This window comes from Sminthopsis crassicaudata, chromosome 3 (assembly GCF_048593235.1).
Source record: "Sminthopsis crassicaudata isolate SCR6 chromosome 3, ASM4859323v1, whole genome shotgun sequence".
Taxonomy (NCBI): Eukaryota; Metazoa; Chordata; class Mammalia; order Dasyuromorphia; family Dasyuridae; genus Sminthopsis; species Sminthopsis crassicaudata.
In genome coordinates this window covers 257326884-257346416 of record NC_133619.1, presented here as the reverse complement: position 1 = coordinate 257346416, position 19533 = coordinate 257326884, and the positions used below count along the sequence as shown (strand labels likewise).

The window sequence follows — 19533 nt, the reverse complement described above, 5'->3', positions numbered from 1 at the left end:
AACTTTCTGACTGCCACTAACTTCATCATTTTGGCTCCCTGACTGGGAATTGAAGGGATCCCAACCTACATCTAGGTTGGAGAAGATTTTGTTGTAAGCTTTTGTCATGTCCTTGGGTTTGCTAGTATACCCTCACTGTTGGTAGTATGGGAAGTAGGGGAAGGGTGCTGAATGAGCTTAGGGTTGGTGAGCTTCAGAACTTTCAGGATTTGTTTTTTAGCCCTTTTTTGAATTCTAGTGTATTGGTACATTAAGATGGCCTAAATTTCTTTATTTCTGGTGCATAATTTTTATTTTGAAATTGTGGGGGTCAGAAAAAAATATCCAGACCATCTACTTGCTCATCATCCATTAGTCAAACTGACTTGTATTCTTTTTAGGGATTAAATGATTCATCCCATATCTCAATCCTCATTCTCTTTGTCTTTTCTGTATGTAGATTTTCACACTGTTTATCACCCTCTTCTTCTTGATCTCTCTTCTCCCCAGATTTTGGGGATACCATTTTCTCCTGGGTCTCTTTCTACTTAAGTGTTCCTTCTGTTTCATTTTGCTGGATCCTCTGCCAGATCATGCCCTATAATCATAGATGTCCCACAGACCTGTGTCCCGAGCCTTTCACCTCACCTGGCAAACTCATCAGCTCCCTTAGATTTAATCACCAATTTAAAGTTAAAAATTCTCATACCTATGGATCCGTCTTAAACTCTCTGCTGACTCCAATTTGGCAAAATGCCTTTCAGTAGCTGTCCAAAATAGAATTCATTCTCTGTTTCTTAAAACTTGCCTACCTTTCCTATTACTGTAGAGGGCAACACTATCCTTGCAGTCTCTCAGGCTGTTAACTTTGATCATTAAGTCCTATTTCACTATCCTCTCATGTGCAATTTGTTGCCAAAGTATGTCAATTTCACTTTTTGCAACATTCTCTCAAATGGTGCCTCCTTCTCTCTGACATTGCTACTGTCCCAGTGCAGACTCTCATTACCATGTCTGGACTATTGCAATATCCTGCTGTGAATATACCTCAAGTCTCTCTGCACTCCAATCCATACTTCAAGTGATTTTTCTAACAAATCCAACCACTGTCTCCTACCTACTCATTAAACTCCAAGGACCTCCAGGATCAAACACAAAAGCCTCTGCTTGCTTTCAAAGCCTTAAGTCCCCTCCTACCTTTGCAGTCTTCTTACACCTTCCTCCCTGCCTCAAAGTCTGATCCAAAAACATTGCTCTTCTTATCGTTTCATGAACAACATTTCTATTTCTAGGTTCTAGGCATTTTCTCCCAGGGTTAGAACACTCTCCTTCCTCAACTCCACCCACTGACATCTTCCCTTACTCCTTCCTTTGTCTCAACTAAAATCCCATTTTTTTTTTTACAGCATTTTACAACCCCTCAATTTTAGTACTTTCTCTGCATTATTCCCTATTTATCCTTTAGATAGCTTATTTGTATTTATTTCTTTGCATGTTTTCTCCAATAGGTTAAGAGAACTAGAACTAATAATTAATTAATAGAACTTAGAGAACTTTTGCCTTTTTTTGTATTCTTAATGCTTAGTAGTGCCTGGCACATAGTAGGTGCTTAATAAATGTTTATTGTTTGATTGACATACTATTACCAACTTACTGATTTTTATATTTATTGACACTATAGGGTATTTCATCACCTGGATACAGAATGCTATTCATAGATTACAATTTACATCCAGTTTAAATATAGAAGGCAGTTGCATAACTTTTTTTCTTGAAAGAACAATTCTCATGAAACTAGACCTATGAGATCTATTCTAAAAGAAGCAGGTATGGATGGGTTAGACCAAATGAGAGATCCCTTTCATCTCTCATTATCTATAAGTCAGCACAGATCAGAAAGAAATCATTTGTAGAGGTTCAAAAGAATCACAAGGGAAAAAAAAAGTTTAAAATTTTTTCCCCAAATATTTATTTCAATGATAAATAAAAACACATCAACTCATTATTTTGGCATACATTTCTCATTTTAAGAAATAAAACAACTGATTCAGTCAAGGTAAAAAAAAAAAACAAACACACAAACAACAAACCACACACTATATATATATGTGTGTATATGTATATATATTACATGTATTATATATACACACACACATATATATATATATATATATACACATATAATTTAATCAGATCACATAGTGTCTTTAAATATTCTATTGCATTGCAGTCTGCAGAACACTGTCAAGAAAATCTGCAAAATTCACAGAGACTTTTCTATTAGCCAAACAATTCAAAAAGGTTCTATAGCAATAGGGGAAAATATACCACAAAAATAAAGTGCTCATCATTGCTTAGAACAAGAAACAAACAAACAACAAAACATTTCTGTAGCCTTAAATCTAGACATTAGAACAAATATTTTTAAATGGGTAAATTACTACTTTGTTTAAATTGGTTTGCTACCTTTGTAAAAATGAAGGCCAGCAAAGGTGCTGCCCTGGGGGAAGGGAGGGAACAGAAATGGTTGATTTCTCTTTTTCCTTCCCACTCTAAGGACTGATTCACAACCCAGCATGAGACTTTGGTGTTTTCTCTGCTGCAAGGCACCAGGGTCAATCAGCAAGAGTTAACTCCAGCAGCTTCCCTTCACAGTGAAGCTTTGAGGAACAGCAGCAAGTTCAAATAACATAAATACTTAGAACTGTCTACTAATTAAAGAAAAGTAAATAACAGAATGATGGACATGACAAACAATCTCTTATGCCTATCTTTTCCCCCAATCACCAATTAAACTGATCAATCTTTGGCTTTAAAACTGTTATTATTTTTGTTTAATACCACAGGTTTAAAAAAAAAAAAAAAAAGCCAAAATTACAGAGATGGGAACTTAAAGCAATGAGGTGGAGTTAGCAACTTAAAAAAAAAAAAACCAAGATAGCTTTTATCAACCTGACTTACTTCTTGCACACGATCTACTACTAAAATTTAGTACTCACCATTCTCTTTCTCTTAACACTATTTTGAGGGTAGCCTGTGACACCTTTCTTTAAAAATGAACTGGAGCTAACATGAGTTTTGTTTACATATCAGGAAAAGAAACAGATCAACACAAAAATGTAGTACAAAATATAAAAAATAAGTAGTGTATATATGCTCTCTTATGTACATACAGTATTTGTTAGGGATTTTAAATTTTTAAAAACTGACCAAAAAAAAAAAAACAACAACAACAAAACTAATTTACCTAGAACAAAAAATAAAGAGATTTACACACCTTAAGGTTGTACTGTTTTTTTAAAGAATTCTCTTCAAGATAGATTTTGTTCAGAAAAAAAAAAATTGAATTCCTTTTGAAAAAGATTTTTATATTATTTTCCTTATTTTTGTCAGTATAATCATAACCTCAGGTTATTGCACATTTTCCCCAAAATAAGTTGTTCTATTTAAACCCTGATAATGAAATACATAAAAACTTAATTAGCAGCAAAACTAAAATGCACAACACTAAGAAATATCTCTCAGGCTAACCTCTGTGAGTTTTTAAATGAAAGAGAAATTTTATGTATTATCTCTCAAGTATAATGAAACTCACTTCCTCTCCCCCCAAGAAATGCTTAAAATAAAACCCAATTTTTAAGGAGAATTTCATTAAGCTTCTTATCTAAAATAGGGGTAAAAGCCCCTCCAACTTAGATCTTGGTCTTAGAAGATATAATTCCAGTAACTGTGAAGTTCAGCAGTTAAACTATAGGAGCTTTTAAAAGTAAAAAAGCAGGTTCACAGTTTTCACCTAAAGTATACATGTTTCAGAGAGTAAAGGAACTGTTAATAACTAAGAAAAAAGTAATTCCTATATAAACACACACAAACATATACACAGATGGCAATGCTTATATCAATGCATCAACTGTTGCATGCCACTGCTTTTAAGAGGTAATAATTTTCACAAACCCATGATGAATATTGTGAAAGAGAGAGAAATTGGTTCTTTTCCTTTGAATGGCCTTCTCCCTTTTATGTCAGTACTACCAGCAGCCTTAGAAGTTTTGCACAACAGCAGAGCAGCATTGTCTGACAAATGTAGTACCACTTATTCTCTTGGCCCCAGTTTATCCACCTTTCTCCTTTCTCCATCAAACCAGAAAGTATTCTTCTTTGTTATTTTGTCTTCAAAAAGTTTTCAGTCCTTCTATATATTCAGTGCAAGAAAAAAAATTTAAAGCAAGAACACATGATGTATTGCTTTTATCATTTCTATAAAGTTATTGGCTTAGTCTGAAATCTTCTTCACATACTTTAAAATTATTGCTTCAAAGAATCAGTCGTCCCATGCAATTGGACAATAGAAGTCTCTTAGGGAAAAAAGATCAAATAACAGAGGTCTCTCATTGAACCAGGACAAATTTCCTCAGCTGGGTAGAGGTAAGGTCTTCCATTTCACAGTCTCCCTGCTGCAAAACTGTTGGATCATAGTTTGGAGACCACATGGCAAAATTTGGCTGTTGGGGGAAAGAAGTGTTGACAGGAGAGGTGTTACTATTGATGTATAAGTGAGTATCTAGGAGCTGAGCTGCTGAAGACACTGGTGAGACACTGGCCTTGAAGAGGTGAGGGTGTGTTACAGAATTCCCTTTCAGTAGCTCTGAAGTTAGAAGAGAATTGGGTGTTTGATAGGTTTCATTACAGGTAGAAACAATATACTGTGCTGAGGGCAGCTGTACAGCCTGAGGACAGCTCAGATGGACTGATGTATTGTGCTGTAACTGCAACAATCTAAACCAAGATAAAAAAGAGAAAGAAGGGAGAGGGGGAGAAAATTATTTAATGATATGTCCATGAAGTTTTTCCTCAATTCTTCAATCACAGGTTAAAGATGAAAAGTTTTCATTTTATCAGTTAAAATACATTTTTAAAAAAAAATTTCTTTGTGGAGTTCAGAACATGCAATACTGTGGCATAACATGAGTTATTTTGACATTTTTACTCTTTTGAAATTTTTATGTTCTTACAAAAAACTCATTAGATGCCACCAAACATGATGATTTTCATCTACTGGGCAACTGGTGGGTACAGCAATGAGTCTGGAGTCAAGCAGATTTGAATTCAAATAAGACTATGACTCTATGGCAAACTTCCATTTGCTTTAGTTTTCTCATGTAAAAATCTGAAATATAATAGCACCTATCTCAAAGGGACGATTTGAGGATCAAATGAGATATCTGTGACAATTAGAACATTGCCTGGCACATAATAAATTTCCTTCTTCTTCCCTACTAGCCTTTTCCCCTCATCTTATTATATAGGTTCACCTCTATCCATATACCACCAACTTTATATAACTATAGGACCTAAATAATAACATCATTTTCCTTTGGGAAAGGAAATTACATTTCAGCATTATATAAAATACAGAAATACATGTGAGTGTGAAGAAAGAAGGTTACGTTTTTACGAACTTCAACATATGATTCATACCTAGTAAATGTTTCTATGATTTGATATTTACCTTTGCTGATGAAGAACCTCCTCTAGCAGGTTTCCACCTTCCTGACTTTTTCCTCCACTATTATACAGGCAAGTGTTTGGCTGATAGTGTTGAGAAGAGCTCAGGCATCCTCTTGTTGTTCGGCCTGATGAGGCCTGACATACTTGTCTAGCCAGCCCATTAATTTTGTTTAGTCCTAAAAATCCTTTTGTCCTAGTATTTTTTCGGAGTTGCTGTCTAAAAGCTTTCAAGCCTAAGGAGGGATAAAAAAAAGACAACTCATTATCTTTTCCTTGTTAGTCCAATATTATTAATATATATAATATTTTAGTTTAAGAACTAAACTAAAGGGAAAAGGCCAAAAAAGGGACAAGAATTGTTTGATGTGTAAATGAGAATTGTTTGGTTACATATATATCCCTATACCTTTTCCCAAATTATTGAAAGATCTAACATTTAGCAAAGATGTGGACTATATGGCTACAAATCTCGTTCTACTTGAGGATGGGAGGAGCTCAAGAATCACTGTACATGCATTTAAAAAAACAGTCATGGGGGCGGCTAGGTGGCGTACTGGATAGAGCACCAGCCTTGAATTTAGGAGGACCCGAGTTCAAATCTGGTCTCAGACACTTAACACTTCCTAGCTGTGTGACCCTGGGCAAGTCACTTAACCCCAGCCTCAAAAACAAAACAAAACAAACAAACAAACAAACAAAAAAACAAAAACCATTCATGTCAATAAAAAATAACAGCACATAAGGAAACCCAAGAAACATGTTATGAGCAATGCAAAAAAGGCAGGAAGAGTAACCTAGAATATAAAATCCTCCAACAGCTAACAAATAAATAAATATATACCTGATTTCTTATTAAATCTAACCACCCAAAGGGCTAGGGGGAGTTATTCAGTAAGCAAATCAAAATAAACTGAGGTATTCTAATAAATATTCACTGTTACATGAACACTTCAATTTCAAAATTACAGGAACTAAGGAGAATTATGGAGGTCAAGGTCTATAACTAGAACTACCTTTGGGAGTATTTTTACTGCTTTTACTGCCTTGTTTAAGAACCTACACAAATCCATCCAACTCTTCTTTGCCTTGAAACAGAAATTCTCATTAGTATTTTATGAATGAGGAAACAGTGAAATCACAAAATCCTATCATTTAGGACAGCTTACCTTGAGTAAGTGAGGTATCTGAAGCTCTTCTTCCTTCCTGAAAACTGACAGGTAACAGAGTAGCTCCTCCTAGACATCCCTCTATCTTCAGGCCTGGGTTGTTAGACTGTGCCACAAGGAAAGGAGAGGTGGTTTTGACAGTGGCAGAATTAGCCATCAGAACTTGGTCATTGAGGCAGCTACTCAGGCCTTCTGATTCATCGTTGGAAGAAGTAGTTAGGCAACTGTCTGAGTTGGTTCCCTCTGCTGGGCTAGCACAAGAAGAAATGACTATACCTAGAAGACAAAAAAAGAACATTGTAAAGGGTATGCTGAGTCGGTTGAAGATTTCAAAAATAGCAATCAATATGCTCTGAGGACTTAATCTACTTGATAATACTAAGAGGGCAACAACTGTACTGTCAATTGCAAAATCAAATTCTATTTGATTTTTTGGAAAGCAGGAATAAAGAAGAGAAATACTAAGAATAAGATAGGAGTACTTTATGGCTATGGAATATGAACAAGTAATCTTTAAAATTTCCTGTCTTTCATGCAAAAGTATTCTAAAGTGCTGATATCTCCAACTTTTTTTTTTCCCTACAAAATCAGAGCCATGGCTGCTCCTATCAGATGCTTTTAATCTAAACCATAAAGACAATTCTCTGAGCTATAAAGTTTTGAGTTCAGTCTCTATAAGTCACTCCAAAGCCAAGATATCTTTCCTGAAGGTATTGATTACAGTATGAAGCCATGCCAGCAAGTTTATGAAGTACAAAAAAAGTAAGAGAACAAGTATTTATTTAGCATTTACTATATGTCAGCCACTGTACTAAGTGTTTTTACAATTATTATCTCATTTAATCCTCACAGCAATCCTGTGAAGTAGATGCTATTACTTTACAGTTGAGGAAATTGAGGTAAGCAGATGTTAAGTGATTTGTCAGACAGATAGTAAATGTCTAAGGCCAGACATTTCTTCCTGCCTCCAGCCCTAGTGCTCTTTCCTTTGTGTCCCAGATTGATTCATTTCCACAATATACCCCCCAAAAAATACATTGAAAAAAATAATTCTAATAAAGGATGGGGCAAATTCATGGCATTACAGCTACAAAATATGGTGAGTCATATACTCTCCCTCGTCTACCTCCTTAGTGAACATTAAAAAAATGTCTCACACTAAAACCAAATAAAATGTTAAATGGGGAAAAAATGAAGTTTTATTTTCTCCACCAATAATGTAAAAAATAAAATTATTTCTGTCATCTGATATCTCCTTAATTTCTAATATTCCTTTTTTCTGAAGAAGAAAAGATAATGTCTTTTTTGCCTCAAGGCTGACTCACATGGAGGGGTGCACTGGTAGAAATGAGTGGTGACCTCAGCAAGGGTATGTCTCCTGCTGGTGTTGCTGGGGAGGTGAATGGACTTTTGAGCCTTGATTTCCTCTTCAAAGTCTTTATCCTGTCTAACCTCCTCACTAATGGTGGTTTCCAGCAGATTGTTGGGAGAGATGGAGCAGTTGCGGAACAGACCATTGAAGCTAGGCTCCATAGAGAACAAGAGTGGCTGTAAAAAATTAAATAAATAAAGCCATTCAAAGCCAAGTCTTATACAGCATCAGTTACCAGAATGAATAAAAGAATACATTTCTCTATTCTAAATCTACTTTTAGTTTTAAAGCCTTTTGGTTATACCAACAAATGCACAAACTGCCTATCATACATATGACTTGTGAGAACTCACTTGTAGTGGGTTGTTCAAATCAAAATCCATTTCTTCCTGTAACATTGATTGAGTCAGGTTTTGAGGCTGCTGGTACAGCAAAGAGGATCTGAAAGTATCACTAGTGAGGCTTTCCTGAGGCATCTACGGACCATATACAAAAGGAAAATGCTTTTAGGAAAGGTCTCAAGACAGAAAAACGAACATCATTTAGAGAAAGAAACGATTCTCTCCCACTAACACTTATTATTAAGGGTTTCCACATTTATAACTAAAACAGATTTCAAGTTCTATCTACCAAGTAGGGAGTCTAAGATAAACTGGACAATTTGATAATGATTCTAACAGGGTAAGTATCCTGTGAAATAGGAGAAATCTAGAGTGGCCTATTTTGGACAGAACTTAAGTTCACAACTTTTATCATGCTCAGAACCATATCAGTCAGAGAGCTGAAATTATGTTAGAGCAGCAGTGATGAAGAGGACGATGCTATATAATCACTAAGCAGAGGGCAAAAAGATATAGTGAGTCTTAACTGATCACCCAGATTTGTGGTCTAGATAAAAAATTCTACAACCTTTGGTTCTAAGAATAATGAGTCAAGAGCAAGGGAAGAAATAATCTGAGGAAGGAGGAAAAAAAAAAAGCTTTCTATACTCTCACCTCAAAATTGCTGAAGTCAGAACTCCTAGACCTCTGCAGCCTTCCAAGTCCTGAACAGTTAGATGGCTGAGTATTCCTATATTCCTTCAGCCGTTCCAGGAGAAGGTAATAGATAGCAGCAAAGTGATTATAACTACTATTTTGCAATGACTGTAAGAGAGAATAGAGGAACTTATGATATAGTTACATCAGTGCTGGAACAAAAAATAAGCAACAAGTTTGCAGAAATTGAGGAGAAATGTGACTTGTATTTCTTAATCAAGGCAGTTGAACTTTCCTTTGAGATTGTTTATTGGGGTTATTCCTGGTAACTAAGAATATGTTTTAGAATAGTGAACTAGTTTACTCTTAAATAAGCACATTTAGCATATTAACTTGACTTGTACTACTGTTTTTCCTGATAATGCTACCTCACTCAAAAAGAATGTGTTGTGTACATTTAATTAGTCACCAGTAAAGCATGAAAAGAGTGCTGGAACAAAAGTAGGCCAGGAGAAGCAGCTTACCTCCACAGTTCTCTGCCTGTTGATACCAAGCGTCTGCATAATCCCTAACACCTGTTCATTGTAATCTCCCAGGTTAGAGCTGTAATTCTGAATGGAAAAGGACAGGGGTGGATTCTGCTGAAGGGAGGGGTCAGCTTGCATCCACTTGTGGTGCTTTATTTGGGCAATGGTTATTCGTTTGGTAGGATCCACCACTAGCATACGGCGAATTAATGTTTCACAGTCTGTTGGAAAAAATAAAAAAAGACAGGCAAATTGTAATAAAAAAGTTATTATCAACCAATAACTGATCAGTGTCACTAATAGCTGTCATATTCATACAAAGGACAACTATTAAACAAAAGGATCAGTTCAGCAGCCTAGAAACCCTTTAAACTCCAACTAGATAGGAAAAAAAAAAATCTCATTTTGCTCTCTCTAGCACTTAAAAGATAAGAATCTATTTTTATGGATTCTAAGCACTATAATGAATTTTAACCAAGTTTACCTATTTTTGTTTTTGCTTTTTCATTTAGCACACTTAACCTTTATCAATACCCTCGTCTATTTACCCCCATCAAGCATGTTTTCTAAAAGAGAGCTATGCCCTTTAATTGACCCTGACTCTATATATTAAGAAACTTCTGGAAATTTAAAAACAAACAAATGATGCTATGAAATGAGAGGTCAGCTTTCAGTTTGGATTCCTAATTCCTGATATTTCAGTTAAACTATAGAGGTCTATAGCGACTATAGAAGGAGCAAGTTGAGCTAAATGAATGCTAATGTCTCTTCCAGCCCTAAATCTATATACATTTTATGATCTAGGTATTGAAATACCTTAATTTTATAGACAAGCAATGCCTTTGCCACTCCTCAAAAATCCTAGGTGTTCTATTACTTTTAGGGATACACAATGCCCAAGGAAAGGACATATCTTATGAGAATAGGTACTAAAAAATAATTTTTGAGTTTTATTTGCTCCTGCTATTTTCTATATACAAAAATGTGGTTTCCTGGACTCAAATACAGATCAAAAAGACAACCAAACAGGTAATTTTAGGAAACAAATTTCACCTTCTCCAAAATAATTAACTATCACAAAATATCAGAATTCCTAGGTCTTTAAAGATCTTACATACCTTGGGACATGTAGAAGGGAATACGGAATCGGCCCTCCAACACTCTTTGTCTTAAAGTTGGTAAATTGGGCCCATCAAAAGGGAGAGAGCCACAGACAAGGACATATAACACAACACCAAGGCTCTGTTAGCAAAAAAAGTAACAATACAACACTCTGATCAGTGAATGTCACACTAGGCACACAACCTAACAGTATGGTAATACTTGATTACATACTACACGTGTGTATACATATGCGCATTTGTGTGAACATGCACAACAAACACTTACCCAAATGTCAAGATGGGGCCCTTCATATTCCTTCCCTTCAAAAACTTCTGGGGCAGCATATGGGGGACTTCCACACCAAGTAGATAAGGGCTCTCCTGACTTATAGAAATTTCCAAATCCAAAATCTGTGAGAAAAAAAGATAAGAGAAAAAAACAAAAATAATTTAAGACTGAAATGTCAAGGGATATATGTTTAAAAAAAAACAAAAAACCCAGAGTGCTTAGGAACAAGCATCATATAAATTACATTACAATGTCATCATTTGTTATTCTGTTTTTTATAATCACACATACTATTTGTCCAAGCTTTTATAATATTCAAAAACATTTAACTCTTCTTACCTGCTAGCTTGATATTCATGCTGGCATCTAAAAGAAGGTTTTCCGTTTTGAGATCCCTATGAACTATATGATGGCTATGGCAGTATTCCACTGCCGAAAGAATCTGCCAGAATTTCTTCCTTGCTTCATTTTCACTCAGATGTCCATTGGAGGTTAAATAATCTATGGATCAATAAACAAGGTTAAATATACAGAAGTAAAATTATTTAAATTCTTAGTAATGACTTTGGTCATAAGAAGTACTCATACAAATCTGATATCTCTAATTCTAAAAAATCTTATTTATATAATGACATTGGGAGTCCCAGTCCTTTTTGACATGGCCAGCCTCCCGACATGTGCATGCAGCATGTGGAAGGCTATATATGCTCAAAAGATGGAAGCCCCACTGGCCAGCTTCTTCCTTTTTCCTTTCCCCTACAAAATTTTTTCTCCATGACTAAGAATTACTTTTTCCCTACTAAAGGTAAGCAGAAAAAATAACTCACCAAACATTTCTCCATTTTTTGCAAATTCAGTAACAATGTAAAGCATATCCTTCGTTTCCATAACCTGAGAAATACAAGTGATCACTTAATACTTGCAATCTATAACAATCTACAATGTCCTCATTTCTGAAGACAAAGCAAAAATATGCAGAAACAACAGAAGCAGCCCCCTATTTAAGAGATTTTTATCAATGGAAAGATGTTTACTGCTATGTATTAGGTTTCTTTTTTTTTAAATCAAGAACTAAAGTTTGCCTATATACTAAGATATTTTTGCTTTTAAGTTTTCTAGAAGCAGATCTAAATTTTAGGCTTGTTTCAATCATTTTATATATTTTCTAGAAGATGTCATATATTCTGCACAGAATCACATATTACTTTTGATCTTTCAAAGTACAAGTTATTGTAATTCATGTCTTTCCTTTTTGAAGCTAAAGTTGTTTTGAACTAGGTCTGACTCAAGCCAATCCCCTAGTAGGATAAGTTCAATATGGGGGAAAAAATAATAAGACACCTATAGGTCATTCAACAGTTAACAAAAGGAAATAGATAGCAATAGCAAGGTACTGGGACTGAGGGCACCTCAAGTTGATTCAGCTGAGTGACGCTCCCTTGCCTGAGTTGTCTAGTTTTTTTTATCAAAGAGGATCTGGGGCTATTCATATTTGTTTCCAGTTTCAGTTGCCTGTACCCAGACAACCAAGGAGAACAGCCTGAACCTTTTTTGTCCTAAGTCAATCAAGTCTTAAAGATGGCTTCAACACATTAAGGAAAAAACAAAACAAAACAAAAAAACTAACCTAACTTACTTAAGTACAAGGGTTAGAATACTGCTCCTAAATAAATTAAAATAATGTAGATTTAATAAATTGATTTAAAAATTGGAACAAAAAATTCAATTTCTAATTGTCCTGGCAACAATCTTTTTCAAAAATATTGCTCCTACCACAGAAACCTAGCCAGTAACAGGAGATTATCTACATTGATATTTACAACCTAAACAAACTAAATAATGGCTATCAAATACTTCATTCCCATTTGCTTTGCTGACATAATAAACTCAGTCTTTGCCAACAATAGCTTACTGTTTGTGCAAGTGCACTGTTCAATGTGCGTCAATGGCAATAGCAAATGTCAATAATACATCTAAGTCTCCATTTATTGATCCAGAATTAGATTTTTCCTTTTAAAATTTTAGAGGCATCTTTATGCCAGTAGATATAATTATAAAATAAGCAAAAAATTTTTCAAAAATTGGTGGCTTTGAAAAAAGTGAAATATAAACACATATTATTGTTACTTGGAAGGGAGTAGGGAGGAGGAGACTAGGTGGGGTAAAAGATGGAATTTTTTGTTTTCTAAAAAGAGAACACTAAAGATTGCTTAAAAAAAAAAAAAACAAACTAATGAGATAATTATCCTTGTATATAGAGTAGAAGATATAAAGAAAGAAAAATCTTAAGAAGTGACCAAACACCCTAAAAAAAAATCTATGTATATTAAAATGGGTTAAGGAAATGGTGCTTTTGTCTTCCAGTTTATTCATTTAAGGAGTGAAAAAGTAAAATAAATAAGGAATAAGACAAAAAATACATCAAGTTCAGGAATACTAAAAGGAAAGAGTGAGGCATTTCTGAATTGTTCTGGGAAAAGTGCCAGCTGGTGTTGAAATCAGAATAACAACAACAAAAAGTCACTTTTATGTCATGGAGCTCTATTTCCAATTTCTGAGTCTCAATCAACAGGTAGTAAGAACATCCTTAGAGACAAGGAAAGAAAATTCACTATAGAAAAATCTTTCATCTAGATTTTTCATTGCGTTATAGGCCCTAGTTCAATATAATAAACTTGGATAAAAGGGCAGGTGAAAAATAAAGTAAAGCCAACGTATAATTTCTATCTTCTTTTTAATACGATGTTTACAAATATTATAGTCCAACAACGGGGACAATATAAATTATAGTATATCCTGGAAATACTAGTAACACAAATCTAATCAACTTCTGTTACATTAGAAAGGCCAAGATTGACTCCACAAATTTAAGAAAACTACTTTTTAAAAGTTTTACAGCAGTTTTATTAATGTTCTAATACTACTATTCATTTTTTAAAAAGTCACCTGAACATCTTTCACTAATGTATTAATTACTTTGCACACAAAAGTATATTGCTTTTTTTCCTCAAAGGTTAAGTGCTATTATGTTTTTTAATATATTTGTTCTGTCTCAGTTATTCCTAAGATAGTTATGGTACTAGGAAGATAGGAAAGACCTATACAGATGAAGACACACAGCTTTTTTATCTTTTTTAGTCTACATGGTATTATATGACAACGGTCATAAGAGAAACTTACACAAATTAAATCAAATATAAAGAATCTCTTGCTGACTGAGAATTTTTGAAAAACATTATTGCCAGGACAATTAGAAATTGATTTTTATTTTGTTTTAATGAATACTTATTATTCTGAGTCACAGATCTCATTTCAACAAAAAAATTTAAAAATTAGGACATCAAAATCTGAGACATTCTTACACTGGATATAATTTAAAAATTCATTGCTCTAGGTTAAAATAATTTTCAATTATTATGTGGGAATGTTCTTAAAAGGAGACAACAAACATTTATGTAGAATCTATAGAAATACATATACTTGTTTTCAAAATTAAAACTGCAAATTCATCATAATATAGAAAGACAAGCTTCTAGTTTCATTCTGCATGTCTGTGATAATGCACGCGCGCGCACACACACACACACACACACACACACACACACACACACACACACACACACACACACACACACACACCCCCTGTATAAGATGTTCCGATTTGGCTTTCTATATGCACTAAAGAATTGATGTGATTTAATGGTTAAAAAAGCTGGCCTCAAAGTCAGGAAAATGGAGCTTTTAAAGCCTTTTAACAAATAACTTGAGGGCTCCTGCCTGTGTTTTATCCTTACAAAGTAAAGCAGTTTTCTAACATCAAATCTTTACCCTTACTTATTTGGAAGCATAAAATCATGGGTAAATTTGTCCTTTGATACAAATGTGAAATAGCTGTATCTTTGGAGAATAGATTTTACTCAGTCATAAATTGTCATTTGCCTCGGTCATAAATAACTACTTAACTTTACAGAGAAATATTATGCCTACTTTTATTAAGTTCAAAATTAGCGACCTTATTGTCACCAACAACAGTATTTTGTAGAAACTAATAGCTGACACACATTCCTTTTCTTTAAGGGAGTGGTGTTGAAGAAAGGGGGTCATTTATTTGTACCTAAGAATTCCTGTGGTTGCATACTGACTTAGTATTAAAATATAATCTGTCTTATTGTATTTTTATTTATTTTGTTAAATATTTCTCAAGTGTTGTGGTCACCTGCTTTGACATTGCTACTTTCAAGGAACTTTTTGCAAGATAAGATCACTGGTAACTAAAACCATTCCATCTACTAAGCATATGTTTTTTAAATCAATTTCTCACCTGATAAAGCTTAATAATATGAGGATGGTTTAAAAGTTTCATTATCTGAACTTCTCGATAAATTTTCTCCAAGTTGCTTGGATCTAATCTTGCTTTATCAATAATTTTTATTGCAACCTGTAGATTGAGGGAAAGAAGGGAAAAAAAGTTACTTTGTACATAAAATCTTTGATGGACTAGTGTACGATATACATAATTCAATTTTTCCAAGATGAATTCTAAAATCAATAATATAAGAGTAATTCACAATGCGTGAGAAGAAAAAATGGAAAATAATTTTGTAAATACTCTAAAATGTCACAGGTATAAAATTTTTAATCTTTAAAATCATTTAAATATGGCCGTCTTACCATTCCAGTTTTCCTACACCTTATTCCCCCTATATACTTTTCAAACAATGATGTTGGTTTCCTTGCTGTTCCTCACACAATACACAATATCTAGTCTCTAGGAATTTTTACTGGTCATCCCTTATACTTGCCATTCTCTCTCTCCCCACCTTCCTTCAAGTTCCTTTAAAATCCCCTCTTCTAAAAAATTCTTTTCCAACCCCTTTAATACCTTCTCTCTGGTATATATTATACATAATTGTTTGCATGTTGTCTCTCTAGTTCCTTGAGACTGTTTGTTTATTTTTTTTTTTATTCTTTTTATCTCCAGCATAAATGCTTCTTCACTAACAGACAGATAAAATATTTCCAAAGAATTTAAACAAACCAAAGTAAATGACTTGCCAATAAGTGTTAATTGGTACACTTGAAAGATACTTTTCAAACACTTAATATTGCATTCAGGTTATAATTTGTGCCCCTCTCCCCCAAAAGACAAATTTGATTCTGGTCATTTGACCTCAGTTTCCTTGTCAATAAAATGAATTTAATATTTACAGCACAGATTACTGTGAAGAACATTGTAAAGTCTTTTCCTTGAGTCCTTGACTATTTTAAAAAGGAAGAGGAAGAATTTCTTGGAAAGAAAGAAATCAAATGTATCATTATATTTGAAACCATTTGCACAAACTTCAAACCTACCTGGGTTTTGGTGACTCTATGCCTGGCTAGTTTCACCACAGCAAAATTTCCTTTTCCCAAGGTTCTTTCAATATCATAAAATCCAACCCTGAGGGGTCTCTGCTGTGTCTGACTTGAATTGGGGACTGAGGTAAATTCTGACATGATCACCATGGTTTCGACTGTGATTAGGGATATTTAGAAAACCTTCATAAAATTTTCTTTCCTTATGACCTGGACCTACATGGACAAAGAGATGAGATAAAATGCAAATCTGCCACATATGTATCAATGAAATCCCATCTTCATTACCTGGGTCTCCCAGTTTACATTAAGCTTTAGTCTCAGAACCTGGGTTTTAAATGTTTTCTTTTCAAAACACTATTAATAAATTCACAAATATTCCAGATCCCTTGAACAAAAGACATGAGTCTGTTCCAAATAAATTATCATTTTAGGTTTGTGTTCATCCCAGAGAAATGCCTCTTTCCAAATATACTGCTTTGCTTAAAAGAAAAATCCTAGGAACATTTTGACGTATAAAATTAGCATCCTGGTTCATTCCCACCGCTCTCAGCCATCCTGCCCCCGAGCCCTCGGTGTTTCAAAAGTGAAGATGATCGGTCAACCCCGAACAGAACACAAAGAGAAATCTCAATCTTTAACCGGCATTTCCACATTCCTGGAAGCCTGAAGCCACCAAGGGACAAAAAGCACAGCGCTCGTTTCCCCGGTCCCGCTCCCCTTCCAATCCGGCTCTCAGACTGCAGCCTATTCAGTCTGGTGGGTGTCTTCGATACGGAAACACACGTGTGTTCGTGTGTCGTATACGTGCCCCGCGCCTGTTCACCGCAGGCATTCAGACAGCAGTTAGCATTAAGCCGTAGGGACACGTACCCCCTCGCACGGAAACAAAAGGAATTCCCACCGCCGCATCCATCCCATCCCATCCCGGAGCACCCCAGATAGGATGCAACAAACTTAAACAGCTCGGAGGGAAAAGAGGGACTGTGCCCGCAGCCCTTCCCCCACTCCCCGCGCGGAAAAGCCGCAGGCAGAGGCTAGTCCCCTAGAGGTGCCGGGGGTGGGAGGCGGTGACCCCCGACCGGCCTCTGTCTCTCAGCCTCTCCTGGCCATTTCTAACGGGGGGAAGGCTAGCCGGGCACGAGGGCAGCCCCCCTTTCAGGCGCACCCGGACCTCGGGACCCTCTGAGACCCCAAGTCGGCTCACCTTGGCCGCCTCCTCTTCCTCTTCCTCCAGGGTCTCCCGAGAGTTGGCGCCCCCCCCCTCCCCGCACGGGGAAGGGCGAGACTGCAGCAAGCCCACCCCGCAGTCCTGGGGGGAGACGAGGGGGCGAGGCCGCCGGGAAGGGCACACCTCCAGCCTGAGACGGGCGAACAAGCGAGGAAAACGGCCCGGGCAGCAGCAGCCGGCCGCTCCGCGTTCGGCGAGGTCGTGGCGGGGCGCGGGCAGTGGCGGCGGCTCGGGGCGCGAGCTTGGGCTCTCGGGCGAGGGAGGTTGAGGGCAGGATGGTCAACCGAGCGAAGCGTGACAGCTAGTGGTGTTCAGGAGTAGAGTATGAGCAGGTTCGCGCTCGAGATCGCAGAGCTTGGGGCTGCCGGGACTGCTATCCGCGCCGATGCCGACGTGCGGGCTGCTGCCGCTGCCAGTCAGCACTGAAACTCCAGCCCGGCAGGGCTAGCTCACTGCTGCGAACTGACAGCTCCATCCCTCCCCGGAGGCGACCCCCTCCCCCACCCACCCCCCCCCTCCTCCTACGTCCCGGCTTCTAGGCTACTATGCAGGGCCACGCCCCCTCACGTTAGTCTTCTCCACCCCTTCCCACTAACGCACTCTCCACTAGCGAGCTAGTTCGTCCTGGCCGGTAGCCCGGGCCAAATTGATACATTCCCATTGACGTCGTTTTGACGCCAGAGCGACGTGCGGCAAAGTGCGAGAGATAGAGCGCGAGCAAGCGGGGGAGGGGGCGTGGTGAGAGAGCTGGAGAGGGGGAGGAAAAGGCGGGGAGGAAGAGAGAGAGAGAGAGAGAGAGAGAGAGATCTGTTGCCAAGAGACTGGCGGCTCTGACGCGCGCCCTGAAGGGGACGTCTCCCTGGCGACCGCTGGGCGGTGACGTAAGGAGGGAGCGGGCAGCCCTTGGCCTACGGCGGAGTCTGGAGTGGTTGCCTCGCTAGCAGCTGTGGTCCTGGTGTTTCATTCTCCATTCCCAACCCCTCCTCCCACCAGCTGGAGGTTCGTGCTGAATATACCAGGCGATGCAAATAAATGTTTTAACCCGTGAATCCCAGCAGCATTTATAAATGTGCTTCGAGTCTTTAAAAGAGAATATTATAAAGGCATCCCAATAAAAGCTCCCCAAGTTTTGGGGGGGTTTTGTTAATCATATTTAAAAATTGTTTTTCTTAACATGAACAGCAAAAAAAAAAAAAAAATAGCATTTCAATGGTTAGTAGAAAAGAAAAAAAATAATGGTACATACTTAATCTGTAAAAATTGATTTTAACTATATAATCAATTCATCATGTCACTTTCAAAGATATCCTGCTTCTCTGTTACTCCTTCTAACTATTTCCCTGTTGACGTCTGTGCACTTTAATACAACCCAAGGTTTTTTTGGTTTTGTTTTGTTTTGTTTTTGAGGCTTTGCTTCTAGATGCTTTGACATCTTTGTCTTCTTCTGGCTTTGTGTCTGAATGTCCCCTGTCTCCATAGTAACTTTTTATGGTCAGGTTCTTTCACGTATCTTAATAAAATCTTAAATGACACTTTTCTTGAAATCACTCGCCCCATTTTAGCCTATATCTTAACTGAGAACATGGTTTCAAATCAATCTTAGCCATTAAGAATAAGTATGAAAAGTCTTTGAAAACCTTTTGGTGAAGTGATAGACCAGAGGTCTGTTCTAATTAACTAGGGATTTAGTTATGGAATTAGCCTGAATGGGAAGCTTTCCAGAATTGAAACTATGGTGAAGTTCTAGTTAAATCCCCAGTGAAGGAACCGTCTGAGGTAGGAGAGGTCTTAGCTTGGCCATCTGACAAGAGTTGTCTTGTCCCATTTCCCCCACCCCACCAGAAGGACTTTCCACTTTGGAAGGACTTCTATCAGTGTCTTAAAAGGTGTCCTAATTCAGCAAACAGTAGTGTCACAACGAAGGACAGATTGAACTCATGCTTTACAAGGAGCCAAGCAAAGTTCCCACCACAGGAGAGGGAACTAAGGAGAACTTCTTGATCACTTCTATAAATATGAGAAAAGA

At 36.9% G+C, this 19533-nt stretch overlaps 1 protein-coding gene across 1 annotated transcript; it reads right to left on the bottom strand.

Annotated features, from left to right (window-relative positions):
• Positions 1–1924: 1924 nt before the first annotated feature.
• Positions 1925–18547, bottom strand: SIK1 (salt inducible kinase 1). The gene is made up of 14 exons (XM_074300539.1): positions 17484–18547; positions 16274–16492; positions 15243–15359; positions 11749–11812; positions 11261–11422; positions 10919–11043; positions 10648–10771; positions 9527–9750; positions 9021–9170; positions 8379–8501; positions 7979–8201; positions 6654–6929; positions 5489–5720; positions 1925–4755 (listed from the first exon to the last, which is right to left on the bottom strand). The coding sequence occupies exons 2-14, from the start codon at positions 16424–16426 to the stop codon at positions 4368–4370; spliced, it is 2361 nt and encodes a 786-aa protein (XP_074156640.1). The 5' UTR covers positions 16427–16492; positions 17484–18547; the 3' UTR covers positions 1925–4367.
• Between the last annotated feature and the right edge of the window lie 986 nt (positions 18548–19533).